The sequence below is a fragment of the Rhinoderma darwinii genome, chromosome 6 (genome assembly GCF_050947455.1).
Source record: "Rhinoderma darwinii isolate aRhiDar2 chromosome 6, aRhiDar2.hap1, whole genome shotgun sequence".
Lineage (NCBI taxonomy): Eukaryota > Metazoa > Chordata > Amphibia > Anura > Rhinodermatidae > Rhinoderma > Rhinoderma darwinii.
The window spans coordinates 33,893,797-33,911,735 of NC_134692.1; the positions used below are offsets into that span (position 1 = coordinate 33,893,797).

General features: G+C 42.1%; 1 protein-coding gene across 1 annotated transcript in view; it reads right to left on the minus strand.

The window, feature by feature from the left end:
- Positions 1-17,939, minus strand: part of LOC142656572 (dynein axonemal heavy chain 11-like) — a 271,269-nt gene that overhangs the window by 211,790 nt on the left and 41,540 nt on the right. Inside the window, exons 16-19 of the mRNA XM_075831503.1 lie at positions 16,782-17,006; positions 15,653-15,744; positions 11,388-11,514; positions 7,988-8,134 (exon numbers count right to left, since the gene is read on the minus strand). Coding sequence (XP_075687618.1) covers positions 7,988-8,134; positions 11,388-11,514; positions 15,653-15,744; positions 16,782-17,006 — 591 coding nt within the window. The remainder of the gene's footprint in view (positions 1-7,987; positions 8,135-11,387; positions 11,515-15,652; positions 15,745-16,781; positions 17,007-17,939) is intronic.

The window sequence follows — 17,939 nt, forward strand, 5'->3', positions numbered from 1 at the left end:
ATAAATGGTATCTCCTGTACCCCAAACACACATTTTTCGGTTTTTGCAAACAGTTTGTTTTCCCGAAGGACCTGGAGCACCTTCCTGACATGCTCAATGTGGGAGGGCCAGTCCTTGGAAAACACCAGTATGTCATCAAGGTACACTACAAGAAATATCCCCAGGTAATCTCTCAAAATCTCATTTATGAAATTCTGGAAGACCGCCGGCGCATTACACAACCCAAAGGGCATGACGAGGTATTCGAAATGACCTTCGGGCGTGTTAAACGCAGTCTTCCACTCATCCCCCTCTTTGATGCGGATAAGGTTATACGCCCCCCGTAGATCAAACTTAGAGAACCATTGGGCCCCCTGAACCTGATTAAAGAGATCAGGAATCAAAGGAAGGGGATACTGGTTCCTTACAGTGACCTTATTCAGGTTACGGTAGTCAATGCATGGCCTAAGACCACCATCCTTCTTCCCTACGAAGAAGAAGCCAGCACCTACCGGAGAAGTAGAGGGGCGAATGTAACCCTTGGCCAGGCATTCCTGGATATACTCTCTCATGGCTTCATGTTCGGGACAAGAAAGATTAAATATCCTACCCTTAGGAAGCTTAGCTCCTGGTACCAATTCGATAGCGCAATCGTATTCTCTATGAGGAGGTAACACTTCGGAGGCCTCCTTAGAGAAAACATCAGCGAAGTCCCGAACAAACTCAGGTAGCGTGTTCACCTCCTCAGGGGGAGAAATAGAATTAACAGAAAAACATGACGTCAAACATTCATTACCCCATTTGGTAAGCTCCCCAGTATTCCAGTCAAACGTGGGATTATGCAACTGCAACCAGGGAAGGCCTAAAACCAAATCGGACGATAATCCCTGCATCAACAGTACAGAGCACTGCTCCAAATGCATGGAGCCAACAAGGAGTTCAAAAACAGGGGTATGCTGTGTAAAATAACCATTAGCAAGAGGAGTGGAGTCGATACCCACTACCGGGACAGGTTTAGGCAAATCAATCAAAGGCATAGCAAGAGACATAGCAAATTCAACAGACATGATATTAGCAGAGGACCCTGAATCCACGAAGGCGCTGCCGGTAGCAGACCTACCACCAAAAGAGACCTGAAAGGGAAGCAAGATCTTATTACGTTTCATATTTACGGGAAATACCTGTGCGCCCAAGTGACCTCCCCGATGATCACTTAGGCGCGGAAGTTCTCCGGCTGCATTCTTATGCTTGATGCTTGTCATCCCCACAGTAGAAGCAGAGACCATTCTTCCTGCGGAAATCTCTACGTTGTTGGGGGGACACGAAGGCCCCGAGTTGCATAGGTACCTCTGAGTCTTCCGGGGAAGAACGAAGCAACGGAACCTCGGGAGGCATCATGGGGGAGTCAGAGGAGAAAACACATAAACGTTCGCGTTGTCGTTCCCTGAGACGTCGGTCAAGTCATACCGCTAAAGCCATAACCTGGTCTAGGGAGTCAGAAGAGGGATAGCTAACTAGCAGGTCTTTCAGGGCATTCGACAGACCCAACCTAAACTGGCACCTTAAGGCAGGGTCATTCCACCGAGAAGCTCTCAACAGGTCTCTTACCCTGACGTAAGGTCACCAGCTGACTCTCAGCAAAGGCAGTCTTGTCAGTCTCGTCATAAATGAGTCCGAGAGCAGAAAAGAAAAGATCAATGGAGGAAAGTTCAGGGGCGTCAGGAGCCAAGGAGAAGGCCCATTCTTGGGGCCCGTCCTGGAGCCGGGACATAATTATACCCACTCGCTGGCTCTCAGAACCTGAGGAGTGGGGCTTTAAGCGAAAGTAAAGCCTGCAACTCTCCCGAAAGGAGAGAAAAGCCCTCCGGTCCCCTGAGAACCGGTCGGGCAACTTGAGGTGGTGTTCAGGAGTTGAGGTGAGGGGAACCACCAAGGTAGCCTCAGGCTGGTTGACCTTTTGAGCCAGGGCCTGGACCTGTAGGGAGAGACCCTGTATTTGCTGAGCCAGGGTCTCAAGGGGGGTCCATAGTAGTGTCAGGGACCAGGGTAGACTAGGTATATGGGCTTGTGATTATGTAATGATAGGGGTAGGGAAACGGACAAGTGAGCCCTAATCTACCCGCCACTCTATCCCTGCCTACTTGCAACGACCCGCCCTAGGCGACGGGGTACAACTGGGCGGCGGTCCCTACGCTCAGTAAGTGCACGAGACAAAACATACAAGGGAATATAAAGCAAAGGGAAAGGGGCAGTTGCCCACGGCAACACCGTGAGCAACAGAGTGGTGAACGAGCCAAGTCAAACCAGGAGAGCACGTGGTACCAAACGCAGAGCAGAAGAGTAGTCAGAAAGCCAGGGTCAGAATGGAGCAGGATCAAATAGTTAGGAGCTGTAGCTGGGCCAGGAAACCACACGGAAAGAATCACAAGCAAGGAGGAAAAGGAAAGGCCGGTATAAATAAACAGAGGGCGGGAGCTAGCTGAGTCTGGCCAGGCTGCGATGGGCTCTCCCACTCCTGAGCCTGCCAGCCTGAGTGGTGGAAGCTGGAGTCAGTCTCAGAGAGATAGAAGACTGATTACCTAAGGAAGTTAACCCTGAAGCTGTGCCTGGCAGATCCTTTACAACCCCTGTAATGACGGGGGGTAGGGAAACGGACAAGTGAGCCCTAATCTACCCGCCACTCTGTCCCTGCTTACTTGCAACGACCCGCCCTAGGCGACGGGGTACAACTGGGCGGCGGTCCCTGCGCTCAGTAAGTGCACGACAAACACGACAAACATACAAGGGAATACAAGAAAGGGAAAGGGGCAGTTGCCCACGGCAAGACCGTGAGCAACCAGAGTGGTGGACGAGCCGAGTCAAGCCAGGAGTGTGCGAGGTACCAAACGAAGAGCAGAAGAGTAGTCAGCAAGCCAGGGTCTATATGGAGCACGATCAAAATAGAAGGAGCTGTAGCTGGGCCAGGAAACCACACGAAAAGAATCACAAGCCCAGAGGGACAGGAAGGGCAGGCTTAAATAGACCGAGGGCGGGAGCTAGCTGAGTCTGGCCAGGTTGCGATAGGCTCTCCCACTCCTAAGCCTGCCAGCCTGAGTGGTGGAAGCTGGAGTCAGTCTCAGGGATGTAGATTCAGGTGCTGACTGATTAATTATGGGAGTTAACCCCGAAGCTGTGCCTGGCAGATCCTTTACAACCCCATTGCACACGGCCGTAATTACAGACCAATTAATTTCTATGGCCGACGGACAATTTCCCGTGTATTTACGGGGAGGTGTCCTTGCCGTAGAAACCTGCTGTAAAAAAATGGATATGTCCTATTTTTTTATTTTACGGACGGTGCTCCCTTACTTTATAATGGGAGCACAGCCCGCAAATGCAGACGGCTGTCCGCGGCCAGCCGTGCCCATGGGGCCTTAGGAGTTGTTTTTTTGCGAGAGAATTTGTATGTTTTAATGGCACCACTGTTGGCTACATTTAATGTTTTGAAAAACTAATTTTCTTTTTTTGGGGAGGGGAATGAAAAAACCCCCCAGCAATTCAGACATTATTCTTTGGGTTTCGTTTTTACGCCATTCACCTTGCGGTATAAATTACATGTCAACTTTATTTTGTGGGTCATTACAATTACGGTGATGCCAAATTTATATAGGTTTTTTTTATGCTTTACTACATTTGCAGAATAATAATGTAGACGTATGTGGGCTTATTTTTTGCCTATTTTTGAATAGAACCATTTTGTTGTACATATAAATTATTGGTTACCTTTTTGCATTTTGTTTTGGGTCGTTCACGCAGTTTAAATAACAGTTAACTTTAACATACGGGTTGTTACGATTGCGGCAATACCATATATGCATATTATTTTTTTAACGCTTTTGCTAAATTAAACCACCTTTTATTTTATTAAAAATTGCTTTCTTTTTTCTTTACTTTATTATTCCTATATTTATGGTATGCTCTTCTCTCTCACTAAGGTCGGATTCACATGAGCGTGTGCGTTTTGCGCACGCAAAAAATGCGGCGTTTTGCGTGTGCAAAAGACACTTAACAGCTCAGTGTGTCAGCACCCTTATGATGCGCGGCTGCGTGATTTTCACGCAGCCGCCATCATTATGACACTCCGTTTGGATATTTGTAAATAGAAAAGCACGTGGTCTTTTCTGTCTACATTCATAGTTTTACTGCTGTTGCACGAATCACGCCCGTCCCACGGAAGTGCTTCCGTGTGGTGCGTGTGATTTTCAGACATTATTCTTTGGGTTTCGTTTTTACGCCGTTCACCTTGCGGTATAAATTACATGTCAACTTTATTTTGTGGGTCATTACAATTACGGTGATGCCAAATTTATATAGGTTTTTTTTTATGCTTTACTACATTTGCTGAATAATAGCAGACTAATGGCAAAAAAATGCTTATGTCGCTTTCCAAGAGCCATAACTTTTATTTGTTATTTTTTATTCTTTTGTTAATGTAGACGTATGTGGGCTTATTTTTTGCCTATTTTTGAATAGAACCATTTTGTTGTACATATAAATTATTGGTTACCTTTTTGCATTTTGTTTTGGGTCGTTCACGCAGTTTAAATAACAGTTAACTTTAACATACGGGTTGTTACGATTGCGGCAATACCATATACAGTGGAGGAAATAAGTATTTGATCCCTTGCTGATTTTGTAAGTTTGCCCACTGTCAAAGTCATGAACAGTCTAGAATTTTTAGGATAGGTTAATTTTACCAGTGAGAGATAGATTATATAAAAAAAAAAAAGAAAATCACATTGTCAAAATGATATATATTTATTTGCATTGTGCACAGAGAAATAAGTATTTGATCCCCTACCAACCATTAAGAGTTCAGCCTCCTCCAGACCAGTTACACGCTCCAAATCAACTTGGTGCCTGCATTAAAGACAGCTCTTACATGGTCACCTGTATAAAAGACTCCTGTCCACAGACTCAATTAATCAGTCTGACTCTAACCTCTACAACATGGGCAAGACCAAAGAGCTTTCTAAGGATGTCAGGGACAAGATCATAGAGCTGCACAAGGCTGGAATGGGCTACAAAACCATAAGTAAGATGCTGGATGAGAAGGAGACAACTGTTGGTGCAATAGTAAGAAAATGGAAGACATACAAAATGACTGTCAATCGACATCGATCTGGGGCTCCATGCAAAATCTCACCTCGTGGGGTATCCTTGATCCTGAGGAAGGTGAGAGCTCAGCCAAAAACTACACGGGGGGATCTTGTTAATGATCTCAAGGCAGCTGGGACCACAGTCACCAAGAAAACCATTGGTAACACATTACGCCGTAATGGATTAAAATCCTGCAGTGCCCGCAAGGTCCCCCTGCTCAAGAAGGCACATGTACAGGCCCGTCTGAAGTTTGCAAATGAACATCTGGATGATTCTGAGAGTGATTGGGAGAAGGTGCTGTGGTCAGATGAGACTAAAATTGAGCTCTTTGGCATTAACTCAACTCGCCGTTTTTGGAGGAAGAGAAATGCTGCCTATGACCCAAAGAACACCGTCCCCACTGTCAAGCATGGAGGTGGGAACATTATGTTTTGGGGGTGTTTCTCTGCTAAGGGCACAGGACTACTTCACCGCATCAATGGGAGAATGGATGGAGCCATGTACCGTCAAATCCTGAGTGACAACCTCCTTCCCTCCACCAGGACATTAAAAATGGCTCGTGGCTGGGTCTTCCAGCACGACAATGACCCGAAACATACAGCCAAGGCAACAAAGGAGTGGCTCAAAAAGAAGCACATTAAGGTCATGGAGTGGCCTAGCCAGTCTCCAGACCTTAATCCCATCGAAAACTTATGGAGGGAGCTGAAGATCCGAGTTGCCAAGCGACTGCAGATCATCTGTAAATCATTAAGATTTCGAGGCTAAGAGGAGTGGCCCAAAATTCCATCTAACATGTGTGCAAACCTCATCATCAACTACTAAAAATGTCTGACTGCTGTGCTTGCCAACAAGTGTTTTGCCACCAAGTATTAAGTCTTGTTTGCCAAAGGGATCAAATACTTATTTCTCTGTGCACAATGCAAATAAATATATATAATTTTGACAATGTGATTTTTTTTTATTTTTTTTATATATAATCTATCTCTCACTGGTAAAATTAACCTAGCCTAAAAATTCTAGACTGTTCATGTCTTTGACAGTGGGCAAACTTACAAAATCAGCAAGGGATCAAATACTTATTTCCTCCACTGTATGCATATTATTTTTTTAACGCTTTTGCTAAATTAAACCACCTTTTATTTTATTAAAAATTGCTTTCTTTTTTCTTTACTGTGAACACGTTATTATTTATAAATAAACCTTATTAAACTTTATTTAATCATTTTTTTTTAGTCCCACTAGTGAACTTCACAATGCGCTCGTTTGATCGCTTCTATAATGCTTTGGTATACTCAGTATACCAAAAGCACTATCGCCTGTCAGTGTAAAACTGTCAGTCAATCTATGAGCCCACACCTTAGGCATATAGCCATGGCAGGCCTAGGATCCTGCATTAGGCCCGGCTGCGATGGCAACCCATTCGCGCCCTGCTATCGTATCGTGGGGCACCAATGGGGTAACAAAGGGAGCCCCCTCCTTCGGTAGCCACTTAGATGCCAAAGTCGCAACATCTAAGGTGGTAACCGGCCAGGATCGGTGTTATCTCTGATCCCGGCCGTTACAGCAGGATGTCGGCTACATATTACAGCCGGCACCTGCTGCTGAAGGCGCGGGTACAGTTCCAGCGCTGGTGCCAACCACTCGACGTACCATTATGTCATATTGTAGTCAAAAGACCTCAACTAGGACGTAATGGTACCCCATTTGCGGGAACAGGTTAAAACAATCCTTTTGAAGAATTTTGTTTAGTTCCTTGTCATAACAGTAATATTTTTACTTTAGTTTGTAGCTATATTATTCCTATATTTATGGTATGCTCTTCTCTCTCACTAAGGCCGGATTCACGTGAGCGTGTGCGTTTTGCGCACGCAAAAAATGCGGCGTTTTGCATGTGCAAAAGACACTTAACAGCTCCGTGTGTCAGCCCCGTATGATGCGCGGCTGCGTGATTTTCACGCAGCCGCCATCATTATGACACTCCGTTTGGATGTTTGTAAATAGAAAAGCACGTGGTCTTTTCTGTCTACATTCATAGTTTTACTGCTGTTGCGCGAATCACGCTCGTCCCACGGAAGTGCTTCCGTGTGGTGCGTGTGATTTTCACGCACCCTTTGAAGTCAATGGGCGCAAACAACGCACAAATATAGGACATGTCGTGAGTTTTACGCAGCGGACCAATGCTGCGCAAAAATCACTGAGAGTCTGCACTGCCCCATAGACTAATATAGGTCCGTGCGAGGCGCGTAAAACTCACGCGCGTTGCGCGGACGTATATCACGTTCGTCTGAATAAGCCCTAAGGATAAGGAAGTTCATGTTTTTTACATTAAGTACCTATTAATAATGTTCTGCTTAGTTTCTGCCCTCTTCTCACTGCAACTTTCCATGACCTTAAACTATCTATCTTCCCTTTTAATCGTTGCTTTATTAACATCCAACATGACCCACATGATTTTGAAATAAAGGGGAATAACATGATCCAATTGCCGCCTCTTAAGTGATACCTGAGTCCATGGGGAAGTGGGAACATAATATTAACAGAGGCTTGTGCATTAACACTTATGTGAACTGAAGGCCATCATGTTGGAAACCAGTATTGCGCATCATTGCCTACTGAATAGGGCATTTTTATTTTATAAGTGAAACCTCATAGCTCCCATGTAGCGACTGGTGGGTGGCAGCTCACATGTGAATTTAGGCACCTTATATGCATGGGCCGCCTGTACTTCCCTGATGATGGCCCGGCAGCTGAGCTCTTGCAGGCAAGAGGGGGAGATGCATGTGTAAGTTGGTAAATTCTTAAGATTTAGTCATAAAAGTTCATCAGAGAGACTGGCATGAAGAATTAAGACATTATTCTTCAATATTACCTGGCCCGTACACACACACGGTTTGTTAAAATACACAAACTCTCCTTCTCTGCTGTACATTCCTACAGCAATCTTGCACTCGTATTCTTCATCTTCAAATCTCAGATCAGCCACATTGTCAAACAACTTCAGGAAGTGTCTCATTACCTGGTTACACACAGAAAGAAGACATGAACCAATGCCCCTTCTATTAATTGTGCTAGAACTCAAATTGGTGACAAAATTGCATACAATTCGGAATAGCAAAGACAGTATGATCAAAATTGTAGCAATGCACAAAAAGAACATATTTTGCAGATAAGAAATGTCAACTTTTTGAAAGTTAGATACTTGGTTAGTATATATCTAACGGAGGTTGACATGGATGAGGAAAATACAGTGTTGGACTTGGGGACCTTGGACCCACAAGTGGAAATGAGGGCCCCACTTGCATGTCGACTTTTATCTGCATCCTAATCTTTGCTGTTTTCATTGCAGGCACAGGTTATAGCAATAATACATTCTAAATAGTTATTGTCTTCTTAACCCCTTAATGACCGCCGATACGTGTTTTTACGGCGGTCATTAGTGGGCTTTATTCTAGAGCGCCGCTATTCTACGTCGCTGCTGTAGAATAAAGTAAACAGAGCAGGGAGCCGTGAAATCTCCCTGCTCTCAGCTGCCAGAGGCAGCTGAGGGCTGGGGGCGTCCCTGCTCTGCCGGGTGAGATCGATATTAGTATCGATCTCACCCGTTTAACCCTTCAGATGCGGTGCACAATAGCGAGCACCGCATCTGAATGGTTTTGGAGAGAGGGAGGGAGCTCCCTCTCATCTCACTGACACCCGGCGATAAAATCGCCGAGTGTCTGTGTCTTCTATGGCAGCCGGGGGTCTAATAAAGACCCCCAGGTCTGCCTGGAGCGAATGCCTGCTAGATCATGCCGCAGGCATGACCTAGCAGATGCCTGTCCGTTTTAAACGGACAGGCAGTAATACACTGCAATACAAAAGTATTGCAGTGTATTATAATAGCGATCGGAGGATAGTGAAGTCCCCTAGTGGGACTAGTAAAAAAGTAAAAAAAGTTTAATAAAGTTAATTTAAAAAAAAAGTGAAAAAAAAAAAATTAAAAACCCAGCTTTTCCCCTTACAAAATGCTTTACTATTAAAAAAAACTACAATAAAGCAAAAAAGTTACACATATTTGGTATCGCCGCGTCCGTAACGACCCCGACTATAAAGCTGTTACATTATTTAACCCGCACTGTGAACGCCGTAAAAAATAAAATAAAAAACAATGGAAAAATTGCTGTTTTCTGTTAATCCTGACTTTAAAAAAATGTGATAAAAAGTGATCAAAAAGTCGCATCTACTCTCAAATGGTACCAATAAAAACTGCAAGACGTCCCGCAAAAAACAAGACCTTATACTGCTATGCCGACGCAAAAATAAAAAAGTTACAGCTCTTTGAATGTGACAATGTAAAAATGTAAAAAATGGCTTGGACATTAGGGCCCAGAATGCAAGCAGGGGGAAGGGGTTATAGACCTTTGGAGCTCATTACTCATTACTGTGTCAGAACCTGGGACCATCGAAAGAGCCACTGGTACTCTGGTGAGACAATCCGACCCATGGAGCATAGTTTAACTGACAGGCAAATAAATGACAAGCGTGGGAATATTATATATTAATCTTTGGTGTTTACTGGACCCCAACTAAAATCTCTTGTTGGATTTGTAACCTTTGATGAGGATTTTTACTAGTTTTATGGATGATAATCTAACAATTATTGAATATTACTATTGACCATTTTAAGTACAAACTAAGAATAATACCATTTCGCAGAAATCAAATGATCATAAATAGTGAGGGAACTTTATTAACCTTTTTAATACAAAAGCCTTCAGATGCCTGAATGTCCACAGCAAAATTTCATCTTTTGGAATGCCACATTCTAAGGCCCAGTTCACAGAGTTTTGGCGCAAATTTTGATGCCGAAACCGCTTTGGAATCATTGATTTCAATGGGAGGCAGAGTCGTTTTTTATCCGCTCGTGGGGAAAAAAGTGTAATGTCCTTTCTTGCTGCATTTATGTTCAACTTACATTTTTTTGCAACACAGATGTGACTTCAATGTAATACAAAAGCAGAACCAGTTGCTTTAATTTCCTACGTTTTATATTAGGGAAAATGCAAAAAGGCGCTAATTTCCTTAGTTTTTTCTTTTGTAATTTTTTATTATTATTAGTTGAACCAGACAAATATATTCCACAAAAGAATCCCCTCACACTTCCATGTAAAACAATTTCTACAGTATAACGATACTTTGCCGAACCTTCATCATCGCTATAATGCTCAAAAACAAAAGTCAAATTTTTTTTTCTAGTGCATCTTTAGATGGAATGTGGGATCTGTAAATGGGTATAAAGCTCCAGTGTACAGAAACTTATATTGTAGGTGTAAGAGCAGATAAGGAGCGGGACTAGAGAGACACAAACTAGTGACTGGTAATAATTTGTGTGGATTTGATATAACATACTGTATATTCTGTGATATGGACACATTACTAAATGGCTCCATGACATTCATGTAAAATGCGTCCATGTCACAGAGAATAGTACTTGGCGGCGCAAGTGGATTGGGGGAGGGGTTATAAACATTTCTTTATTTTAAAAGGTCTTTATTTGTTAATTTTGTTTTAGTTTTTTTATTTGTTTTTGTATTTTACTTTTTTTTTCCTTGGGTTGAAAAACTGGGATAAAATCGTCTGTGTTATCCCAGCATTTTTCTGCATGCAGATCACAGATAATAGCGATCTAATTTCTGCTCGCCATAAGATCACTATTAGCAGTGATCTGCATACAGGGGAAACTGGGCACTGCTCCTCTCCCCTATGTGATATTTGGGGGCATGTAACCTCATTGTGACATCACAGGTTTGCATGGCAAGGAGGGAAGCTTCCTGACATCGGGTCCTACTGCTAAAAACAGCGCTCACTTTGAGTGCTGTGTTTATTTTTTGTGACAAGGAGCTGATCATTTAAACGCCCTTTCACTTCAATAGGATCGGCTGACACTGTGTCAGCCCAATCTCTTTAATGGCAGGACGATATACAACAAGCTCTCCCAATAAAGACAACCATGTATATATACGCTCCAGCTTCCGATGCTCCGTGCAGCTGGAACAAAGTTATACATGGTTGTGGTGATCAAGGGGTCAAGCTGAACTTTTTCTGATTCTGTTAATGCATACTAAGAGAAGAGTGAACGGGGGCTCAGACTTCTTGGGAAGATCAGAACACGGAACTGTGGTAGTCCGGGGGACAATTGTTCCGGTTTTCTTGAGTCTCCCAGGAACATGGACATCTGGCTTTGCTGTTGTATCTGTTCTTGTAACATGTGTATAAATATTCATGGTAACCTGTTTAGGCTGTGTTCCTTTGGAGATTATCTCCAGTAAATCCATTGATGAAACAAAGTAAAATCTTGGAAATCTAAGACGTTTGGATTCCAGGTAGTCTGCCAGTGACTTTTCGCATAGTGTGAGCCTATGACCAAAAAAAATAGAAACACCATAAAACAAGAATTTGTCTGAAGACGAAAAATTGTAGATTTCAGAATGCAAATAGAATTAGAAATGTTACATATGAAGAGTCTTTGAGGAGAGCAATTAAGTAGGAACTCCCAACTCCAAATCGAAAAAATTACAAATACACATTTTATTTTCATATTAACTGGAGAAATCAGAAATCCCTTTTTATAGACTTGTGTGATTTGCTTTGAAGGGGAACCATCTTTTCAGATATTTAATTTGGTAGGTTAGAAGTGCGATTTGGTTTTTGTCTTGCTGCATGATGACAATTGTACCAAAGAAGTGGTTACCTCAAAAAACAAAAAGTCGTGACTTTTCTGGTTCATTGCAGATCAGTTCGATTGCGGTGATACCAAATCTATAGAGTTTTTCTGTTTTACTACTTTTGCACAATGAAAACACATATGTGAAAAACCTGTTTTTGTGCAGTCATATTTTGAGAGGTTAAACGTCTGGGGTCGGAGATACGTCTGGGATCAGAGTTATCTCTGATCCCAGCCGTTGCCACAGGGTGTCAGCTGTATGTTATAGCTTCTGAGCATGCACCGACACTGTGCTGTAAATGTAAGGCACAGTGTGCTAAAGCCCACCCCCACATGAGGTAAATGTACGCCATGGAGCGGGAAGCGGTTAAGGCAGTAATAAGATTACGAGTTTCCTGCCATTTTTCAGGGGTTCCCCCACAGTAACAAAATTGGGAATGACTGCTCTTGATAAGAAAATTGATCAATCTCATCTTATGAATATGGAAGAGAAAGGATACAAGATTATTTTTAATGAAAGAGGGAAAAAAATAGAAATGGGGGCAAAAACATTCTACATATAAGTTAAATGTTGCTTTACAAACTTGTTTAGGTAGCTAAATTTTCAGACCCATAATTGTCTTTTAAATAAACCCAATATGGGGTTAAAATACTAAAAACAATGTACTTATCTTTCAAATCCACTGCCAGAGTGGGGGCAGTAGTGGATTTGAAAGTCAGTTCATACATTTTTAGTATTTTAATCCCATGTTAAGTTTATTTAAGCATTATTTATATGTACTTTAGTACTTAATGAGCGAGCTATTCCCATATCTCTAAAAATATTAAATATTAATATTTGACATTAACTTGGCCACAATGCCAATGTCGACTTGTAGCACAGAAGGTCACCAATGTTAAGATGAAAAGAAAAATCACATATGCGTAAATATTTTATAGAGAAAAAAAAAAGTGGAATGTGGTTCGGTGATCAGAATCTGCATTCTTAAATCAGATTAAAACCTTAGCTAATTTACCTTTAATACGAGACCGAAAAGGTAATGATCCATAAAATTTCAGCAGTCTGTAAAAATTGGTTGCACAAGTCTCATTTGGTACGAGATAAATTGCAATCATTTGTTATCCTACAATTAAACCATTTTTTATTTGCACATATATTCCTACATACATTCTGTAGGCAAAATAGTTTCCTTCAGTATTGCTGCAGTACGCACAGTGACTTTCAGAATTTTATGGTTTTTATAAAAATAAACGTAACAGGTTATGGTGAAATAAAAATATAAAAATATTTATAATATCTAAAGGAATAAATATGGTTAACAATGTCATTATTACATAGTACATAGTTAGTACGGTTGAAAAACATAGATACACACAATAAATTATATATAACTCTGTATGTCCGTCCGTCCATCTATCTATCTATCTATCTATCTATCTTTACAGTTAGGAACAAAATAAAAGAGACCTGAACAACGGCCTCATTCACAAAAAGGTGATAGCGAGAACGTGGAAAACTGTATAAATTCACCATGAAACTGATGTTTCAGAACATTCAGTGGCAATATGTCTGGTGCAATATGAGAAAAAGGGTTCTTCAAGAGCAGACACTTGCAATTTCCAACAAAAAAGACATGTACTGTATAAATTTGAGACAAAAAACTACAATATACACCCCTCATCATTGAAATTGCAATTCAAGGAAGGAAAAGTTTTGGAAATTATAGAAAAAAATGGAAACAAAATATTCCAAACATCTTGATTTCTTCAGTATCAAGTATTAACACCACATGCAGAAATACACGCACTAACACACCTTGGCATGCGATCAATGGGTTTATTAATGGTTGTCTGAGGAATGTTATGCCACGCTGAATGGGCACGCAAACCATCCAGACTGGGTGCTGACAACTCTCTTTGCAATTGCCAACCAATGATGTCCCAGATGTGCTCAATGGGTGACAAGTCCGAAGACGCTGCAGGCGTGTAGGCTGCTCACACGTGGCCTGGCGTTGTCCTGTTGAATTACGACTTCTGGGACACTTTGGAGAAATGGCAAGTACCACTGTTTCCATGACCAAATTAATGTAACGTGGAGCTGTTAGTGTACCTGAAACGAAGTCTAGAGGGGTCCGGCTACCGTACATGATGCCACCCTACACAATAATCCCGAGAGCAGAACCGGTGTTACGTTCCCTCGTGAAGACTTCTTCATGGTGTTGTCCATGTCGTCTCCAGACCAATCTCCGGCTATCATTGAGCCCGAGACAAAAGAGTGACTCATTGCTGAAGAGGATAGACCTCCATTCCAGCCTCCATTGCCGTCTTGCTGTGCACTATGATAGCCTTTGAGAGCGGTGGCGTGTAGCCAATGGAATACCTGTAGCTGGACATCTGGCTCATAGCCCAATGTCGTGCAAACACCTTCTGATGGTTTGTGTAGGCTCTGGTTGCCGCCCTAGGCTTGGGATGTAACGTCCAATTTCACTTGCAGTACAGAATGGATCACTACGTACCATCCTTCCAATCAAATGACGCGTCTGTGCAGAGGTTCGCCTCCGCGCACCTTTTGCTGTCATTCCCGTTCGTTGTAGGTCTCCCAGCCCCTGGGACATGCAACGCTGAACAGTGCTGACATCTTGGCCTAGGCGCGAAGAGATCTGCCAGAGTGATAAACCAAGGTCTCTCAGTTCAAGGATTTTGTCCTTCTCAGTTTGCGACAAGTGGCAACAACTGGCACGTCGACGAACAGGAGGCATCGCACAGTCATCCCACACCACTTGATCCGATTTTTGAGTTTTCATGTGGCTAAAAAACTTTGCTTTCAATCTGGCTTTTATGCCCCTCCCACATGCCACAGACTGGAGCTAGGTGCTTGATAATTTGCAGATCTTAGCGACACCTTCTACTTCCTCGATTTGCACAACCTTATGGCTCGCCCTTCTTGGTGTTGCAATTTCAATGTTGAGGAGTGTACGAATGGAAATTCAGAAATGCCCCTTCTAATAAAATTTTCTATCAGGATGCTTTGATAATATATTCTACCACAGTAGCCAAACCAAAACACAACAAAAAAACCTGTATGAACTTGGCCATAGGTCGGTTTTATTTATTTCTCATTGCTTATGTAGGGCCAACATATTTTGTAACTGGAAACTGTAGTACTCTGATGAAACCCACGCAAACACGGAGAGGACATACAAACTTAAGGCAGATGTTGTCCTTGATTGTATTTCAATTCAGGACCAGTGCTGCAAGGCAACAGTGCTAACCACTAAGACACAGTGCTGCCTTAGAGTATGTTCACACGCTTAACAAAAAACTTCTGAAAATACGGAGCTGTTTTCAAGGGAAAACAGCTCCTGATTTTCAGACGTTTTTTAAGCCTTTTTTTAAGAATTTTTCGCGGCCGTTTTTTTAAGCAGTCGTTTTTCAAAACAGCCTTCTGATTTTTCGGCCGATTTTCGGACGTTTACGGACCAAAAAACTGCCTAAAATAGGCCATGTGAACATACCCTTAGGCTTCAAAAACCTTGTGCGCCCAACCATATTTTGGATCACTGTGGTGGTAGTGATTCATAATACGGCGCCCATACACTACTATAGACATATACTGTACCCTTATGTGCCACATATACTTCATTTGAATCTGTGAAAAATAAATCATGTCATGCTCCATCACATGTATTACAGAGGTATTCTCCCTTATGTGTACATTTTACCAATATAAAATCCTCAATAGGAGGAGGTAAAAGGAGGAAGTATTGAGCAGAATAAATCTACATGACAAATAATTCAATAGTTTGCCAGCTAAAGTAATTCAATTCAAACCTTTGTTGAAGAGTCTCCAACTTTTCCAGCAATCCTGGCTCATTTGTGACTTCAATGACTATGTTGGTGCTGATGATGCTTTCCATTAGTTCCTAAACGAAAAATATATTCATGATTCGTGATTTGTGATTTGTTCCTATATGTTATGTATTATTATTATTAGGCTATGATCACACAGAGTTTTCTGCAGGCGGAATTTCTGCCTCAAAATTCCGTTTGGAAGTTTGAGGCAGATTTTCCTCTCCCTGCACGCCGATTTTCGTGGCGTTTTTCGCCCGAGGACATTGAGCGCCGCGGGCATAAAATGCAGTGAAATACGCTTTCTCAGCCTCCCATTGAAGTCAATGGGAGGTCAGAGGCGTAAACGCCTGAAGATAGGGCATGTTGCTTCTTTTCCCCACGAGGCGGTTTTACCGCTCGCGGGAAAAAGACGCCTCGCCTCCCATTAAAATCAATGGGAGGAATTTTCGGGCCGTTTTTGACGAGTTTTTTGGCGCGGTTTCCGCATTAAAAAACTCGTCAAAAAACTCCATGTGAACATAGCTTATACTTATATAACTGATATATTTTGTTTCAGAGTGCAAATACTACAACTGGAATCTAACATTTACACCAGGGCTCTTTTAACAATAGGACAAATGGTACAGATGCAGTAGATGTCCAATGGTGGCAGACGCAGTGCACAAGCCCAGTGCACCTCAGTAGGTAAGACCTCTCCGAGTCATCTGTGGGACAGGGGAGTTGTGCATCTTTTCCATTTTTGAATGTTATAGGGTAAAGAATGAGGGGGGGACACACACTTATGATTATTTTTTTTCACTGTGCCCACCAATATGTGGAAATGCCCCTTATTTACACTTCAAATTAAAGGGGTGGTGCAGATTTGCAAAAACATGGCTGCTTTCTTCCAAACACCATACCTGCCATACCTGTCCATAGGTTGTGTGTGCTATTGGAGCTCAACCCCATTCACTTCAAAGAAGCTTAGCTACAATACCAGCCACAACCTGTGGGCAGGTGTGGTGCTGTTTTTTTAAGAAATCAGACATGTTTAGCTAATCCTGTACAATCCCTTTAACTAAACACAGAAAACTCCAGACATTAGACAAAATTATTGAGAGTCTCATACCTTGAAATCGAAATCTATTCCTTCAAATCTCCTGGCATCCTCTGGAAGTTGCTTTCTTATATCTTCTGAGTTAGCAAATATACTCTGCAAGTGTGCCCACGTTTTCTGCACTTCCAGCCACACAGCTATAACCATGTCAGCTACCATTAGTTTCTTTTGCCATTTGCTCACTTCCACCAAGAAAAATTCCACATATTTGCTCATTAAAATGTTCTGCAACTGAACCTGCACAGTAATCCAAAATGTCAGTGTCTTGAGAAGAGTCTCTATCTGTATATTAAGTCATCTTTTAATATATCGTTTATAAACACTTTGACGTTACAGCGGCTCTCAGGGGGCAGTACACAATGGGAATGGAGAAATGCTTACATCAAAATTCAAGTAAGCATCTCTGTACTTAGAGCTGAAACCCATTTAAACAGTATGTCAAGGATTTTGTGAAAACGGAATTATATCTACAGTATACAGTTAGGTCTTATTGATACAGTATGTACAAAATACAGAAATTATTCCCCACCTCTTTGTTTGATAAAAATGCAGTTTCTCTGGAGAGGAGAGTTATACAGAGGTTCTCGCCACCCAGTAGCAAAGGGATAGGACCAATCAGGGCTGGGCCCCATCTGTTCAATGACCCCATAGCAGCCATATGATCTGCCTCTAATGCATGTACTCCCCTGAATGGTGCTGTAAAATAAGGTTACCTGTTGCCAGTCTTATCTGTGATATAATACAAAAAAATTGTAAAATAATACACTTTCTAATATACTTACCTTACCAACTCTCCACTGTTCCCCCCACATATGTTTATTTGTCACTAGTTTGTCATCTAAATAGGAATCACTATCTGCTATTGACCTTAGTTACCATATAACTTTAGTGAAGTATAGAAGTAAAATGAACACTGAAGTAAATGCCCAGTTAATATCTTAGATATTGCGGTATGATTTACTCATAACTCAATTATAGTCAGTGAGGGCGTATAATTTTCTGAATACTTAATAGGTTCTGAAAGGGAATCTGACACCATCACATAACCCTATTATTTAGGGCCCTATGAAACACAAGCCAGTGGGTGCTTCTGCAGTTGCTCAGTGGGCCTCCAAACTTCTTGCCATGTAGTCCTTCCAGGTCAAACAGCCAAGAGCTGCTCCATTTACA